Raw genomic sequence first — 5,000 nt, forward strand, 5'->3', positions numbered from 1 at the left:
GGGAGTGAAATTTCAGAGATTACAGTAGTAAGTGTTGAATAAAACCGTTTGTTTCATACGGTGCTGTTGTTATAACTCTCAAAGATCAATCAAACAATAAATATCGGTTCTGTATATCGGTTATCGGTCGATCTCTAGAAGTGATTAGTGTTGTTGTGTTCAGATATCAGTGTACTCAGTGCTGTGTGTGTGTGTGTGTGTGTGCTCCTCCAGTGATGTGTGTACTCAGTGCTGTGTGTGTGTGTGTGTGTGTGTGTGCTCCTCCAGTGATGTGTGTACTCAGTGCTGTGTGTGTGTGTGTGTGTGTGTGTGTGTGCTCCTCCAGTGATGTGTGTACTCAGTGCTGTGTGTGTGTGTGTGTGTGTGTGTGTGTGCTCCTCCAGTGATGTGTGTACTCAGTGCTGTGTGTGTGTGTGTGTGTGTGTGTGTGTGTGCTCCTCCAGTGATGTGTGTACTCAGTGCTGTGTGTGTGTGTGTGTGTGTGTGTGTGCTCCTCCAGTGATGTGTGTACTCAGTGCTGTGTTTGTGTGTGTGTGCTCCTCCAGTGATGTGTGTACTCAGTGCTGTGTGTGTGTGTGTGCTCCTCCAGTGCTGTGTGTGTGTGTGTGTGTGCTCCTCCACATGTACACACATGTGTGTGTGTGTGCTCCTCCAGTGATGTGTGTACTCAGTGCTGTGTGTGTGTGTGTGCTCCTCCAGTGATGTGTGTACTCAGTGCTGTGTGTGTGTGTGTGTGTGCTCCTCCAGTGATGTGTGTACTCAGTGCTGTGTGTGTGTGTGTGTGCTCCTCCAGTGATGTGTGTACTCAGTGCTGTGTGTGTGTGCTCCTCCAGTGATGTGTGTACTTAGTGCTGTGTGTGTGTGTGTGTGCTCCTCCAGTGATGTGTGTACTCAGTGCTGTGTGTGTGTGCTCCTCCAGTGATGTGTGTACTTAGTGCTGTGTGTGTGTGTGTGTGCTCCTCCAGTGATGTGTGTACTCAGTGCTGTGTGTGTGTGTGTGTGTGCTCCTCCAGTGATGTGTGTACTCAGTGCTGTGTGTGTGTGTGTGTGCTCCTCCAGTGATGTGTGTACTCAGTGCTGTGTGTGTGTGTGTGTGCTCCTCCAGTGATGTGTGTACTCAGTGCTGTGTGTGTGTGTGTGTGCTCCTCAGGACGAGTCTCTCCAGCGGCTCCAGAAGGAGTCCGAGGCGCTCCAGCGCTCATACGCTCATTACTTCGATCAGACGGTCATCAATAACGAGATCGACGACACCATCCGCATGCTGGAGGAGGCCATCGACCTGGTGTGCAGCACTGCGCAGTGGGTGCCCGTGTCCTGGGTGTACTAGCCACACACACACACACACACGCCACGGACTACCAGTGCGGAGTGTTGTATATATCTATACATATATAAATATCTATAAATATGAATATATAAGTCATAGATATGGTCCTGTACTAATACCGAGGGGGTTGATGACATTTTATACTGTTTTCTTTTTAAATGTACGAGACGGCGTCTCTGAGCAATGATGAGCACAGTCTGTCAATCAATCCTTACCTGTGGGCGTGGCTTTGTGACTCCACCCACTGACGGTGTACAAGCACAGCTCACACACACACACACATACACACACACACACACACCCCTCTGTTTACAGTAGGTTTGCACAAGGGCAGCTCTTCCTCGGTTGCTCCTCTTCCTCGATGTGTCCGTGTCTCTCCCGAATCCGAACGGACACTTCCCTCATTCCCTGTGTTAGTGACGTGTTTGTAAATGTCCTGGATTTGATTTCTTGTGCGGAAACGGGGTGAAAAATATTCATTCCTAGATGGATCCTTTCAGAAAATGTGCTGTCTTAAAAGAGTATTATTGTTTTACTCCTGAGAAAAACCGAGAGGATTTTATTGTGTGTAAATGTTTCAATGGTGCGTTCCTTTTGCGGTTGAAATGAAGTAGTGTGTGTATAAACAACTGAACAGACTGTGTGAACTCTTCATTTCATATTGCCCTGTGTAAACTCCTCTGCAAAGGACAAAACTGCTCTCCGATATGTTTTTTTTAATCTATTTCCTTCCATGTGTTGAAAAAGTAAATTGCTTTTGAAAACAGGTCATGCATGTTGTTTTTGTCAGTGATGATGATGATGATTTAAAACTTAAACTTTTATTCATTGATATAGCACATTTAATATGCTCACATTTCTCCAGCAGATGGTGCTGTTTCATACAGGTTCATCACGTGGTGTCTCACACACAACTACATCCAGGAACACATCTATACAGCCCTAACTGAGAGTGTGTGTGTGTGTGTGAAGTCAGATATCTGATCAATGTTTATAATGCAAAGTATGAAAGCGTTGGTTTAATAACACAGACAGACAGAGTTGGGCTTCTTTATTATTATTATTATTATGGGAATCTAGAGCAACTTCTTTCGAATGTTTTTCAAGCAAAAATCATCTGATGGTGAAGCTCACGTTAAGACACGTGACAGTGTGATGACGTCATCGTCTTCCGGGTCTTGTGCTCGCGCTGTCACTCACTGACGCCTCCTGCTGGAATAACAGAACAACACACACACACACAGTCTGATCAAAACTCAGGTAAACATTCCCACCAGCAGCTCCGGAACCCTGAGCGCGAGTCTCAGTAGTGTTGTCTAGGTGCGCAACACACTAACTGTTACTCTGTGAGGATTTGAGACGCGGCCGCGGGTATTTACATCAGACGGGCCGATGAGGGTCCGCGCGGCATTCTAGAAGAGCCGAACATCAACTGAGCATTAAAATCATCCACACCGGGTCAGTTAGTTGGTTAGTTGTGTGATGGACCTGGTTAGCCCGGTGACACAGGAATAACAACCGAAACGAGCGGCGGACGCGCGTGAACCCCGCGAAACCAACACTGACGGACTGCAGGAGCGCGCCGCGGGTGAGCGATGAGTGACGTGTGTTTCTCATGGTTAAGAGACACTGCTGCAAACATGAGCTCAAACAACAAAACAACAAACAAGCATGAGCTCACGCGCGAGACACTGAGAAATGCGCGCGTCTGACCGGTTTTTTGAGTGTTAGCGGAGCAAAATGGCTGCTGACACACACACACACGACTAAACACAGACTGAGCGGCCTCTTTTGAGCTCATGTGTGCGGTAAGGTTGACATGATGATGATGATGATGATGATCAGAGAGAGTGCGCGCGAGCGTCGCGCCATTTATGAGGTGGAGCAGCGGTTAGCATGATAGCACTGATGCTAACAGGCCTCAACAACACCCGCACGAACACAATGACAGATTCTAACTGTAAGCGTCACGAAGCGTGCTTTTATGCGGGTGTTTGAATGTGTTCGTGTTTGTTTTGTTCTGTTTGTCTGTGCTGGAATATAAACGTTAAGAACGCGAGCGGAGCGCTAATGCTAACTGTAGCGGTTTCAGAAACCGGTCTTAAAAGTGATTCTTTACAACATTAAATTGCTAATAATGACTGTCATGTGAACGTCTGTCTGTAAGAGATCGGTGCGCAGCTGACAGGAGTGTGATGCTAATGCAAGAAGGCTGTATTTAGTGTGAAAGCTCTATTGATCAGCGCTGTTTCCTCGTGAAGGTGATTGGCAGCTCGTCATGTTGATATTTACACGCGACATGTGTGTGTTATGAGTCTCTGAAGGAGGAGAGAAACATGTTTCATAATGAAGTCACGCCGTTTTATGTGCAATTTCTCCGAATATACAGTTAAGAGGATGGACTGCATTTGAGCCTTTGATATTAATATCAGATGTTTCTGACAGACGATGCAGGGTTTAATCTTGTTCTGACGCGCGCATAAAGACAGCGGAATATTCACATGTCAAAGACCGAATTTATTTTGTCAAAATTCCCTAAATAGTAATTGGAAAATGTTTATTTTCTGTAATGTTGCATTAAGTTTTTTTTCTACTCACTGTATTCCTCTGAGCTGTACGTGTATTATTTAGATTTGTTATATACATTATAAATGCATTTATTTATTTAAACTTTTTTTTATTTGATTTAATTTAGTTAGGTTTAGTTGTTTTAGTTTGATCTATGTCTTTATTTTGCAGCTTCGGCCCCTGAGGGCCCTGTGCTCAGATCTGGATGAGTGGTTTATTTGAGATGTTGTTGTGTTTCTCTCCAGAGGACACCTGTGTGACAGGAAGTGTGTTGGTGTCACTTCCTGAACGCCGGCGCTGAAGCGTGTCTCTACACACTCGCTGTTCTGCAGGGCCGGTTACGTGTGTCGAGGTCCAGAACTGGTGAACTGTGTGTGTTGGTAAGGCATTATTCTGGACGTCAGTGTTCCTGCTCTTCATCTCCACCGGCTGTTAACCTTTCTCTTTATTAGTGAACTCATCTGACCCTTATAAGTGCAGCAACACACACACACACACACACGCGAGCGCACACACACAGACAGACACACACACGTACACACGCGAGAGCACACACACACACACACACACACACACACACACACACACACACACACACACACACTTTATATAGACCAGTGGAGCGTCAGGACAAAAACATGCGTCTGATGATGTTAACAGACAAACTGTTCGGCACAGAACAAACGTGTGTGTCTATCTGTGTGTGTCTATCTGTGTGTGTCTATCTGTGTGTGTCTATCTGTGTGTGTCTATCTGTGTGTGTCTATCTGTGTATGTGTGTGTGAGTGTGTCTCTGTGTGTGTGTGTGTGTGAGTGTGTCTATCTGTGTGTGTCTATCTGTGTGTGTCTATCTGTGTATGTGTGTGTGAGTGTGTCTCTGTGTGTGTGTGTGTGTGAGTGTGTGTGTATGTGTGTGTCTATCTGTGTATGTGTGTGTGAGTGTGTCTCTGTGTGTGTGTGTGTGTGTGTGTGTGAGTGTGTCTATCTGTGTGTGTCTATCTGTGTATGTGTGTGTGAGTGTGTCTCTGTGTGTGTGTGTGTGTGTGTGAGTGTGTGTGTATGTGTGTGTGAGTGTGAGTGTGTCTCTGTGTGTGTGTGTGTGAGT

General features: G+C 45.8%; 2 protein-coding genes across 10 annotated transcripts in view; both read left to right on the forward strand.

The window, feature by feature from the left end:
• caskb (calcium/calmodulin-dependent serine protein kinase b) overlaps window positions 1–2,094 on the forward strand; it is a gene marked incomplete at its 5' end in the record, with an annotated part of 58,667 nt that extends 56,573 nt beyond the window's left edge. The window contains one exon of the mRNA XM_084129603.1: window positions 1,151–2,094. Coding sequence (XP_083985729.1) covers window positions 1,151–1,327 — 177 coding nt within the window. The remainder of the gene's footprint in view (window positions 1–1,150) is intronic.
• Window positions 2,095–2,486: 392 nt separating this feature from the next.
• The window catches only part of LOC311092394 (ubiquitin carboxyl-terminal hydrolase 9X-like), a 74,912-nt gene continuing 72,398 nt past the window's right edge, over window positions 2,487–5,000 (forward strand). For 6 of the 9 annotated variants that reach the window (XM_084129081.1, XM_084129085.1, XM_084129086.1 and 3 more), the window contains exons 1-2: window positions 2,564–2,915; window positions 4,141–4,275. The gene's annotated coding sequence lies outside the window, so the exon portion shown is untranslated. Of the gene's footprint in view, window positions 2,916–3,166; window positions 3,288–4,140; window positions 4,276–5,000 lie in introns of those variants that run through there. The other 3 variants (XM_084129083.1, XM_084129088.1, XM_084129082.1) reach the window with 3 other exon arrangements.

Source organism: Abramis brama (assembly GCF_963993115.1).
Source record: "Abramis brama genome assembly, chromosome: 11".
NCBI lineage: Eukaryota > Metazoa > Chordata > Actinopteri > Cypriniformes > Leuciscidae > Abramis > Abramis brama.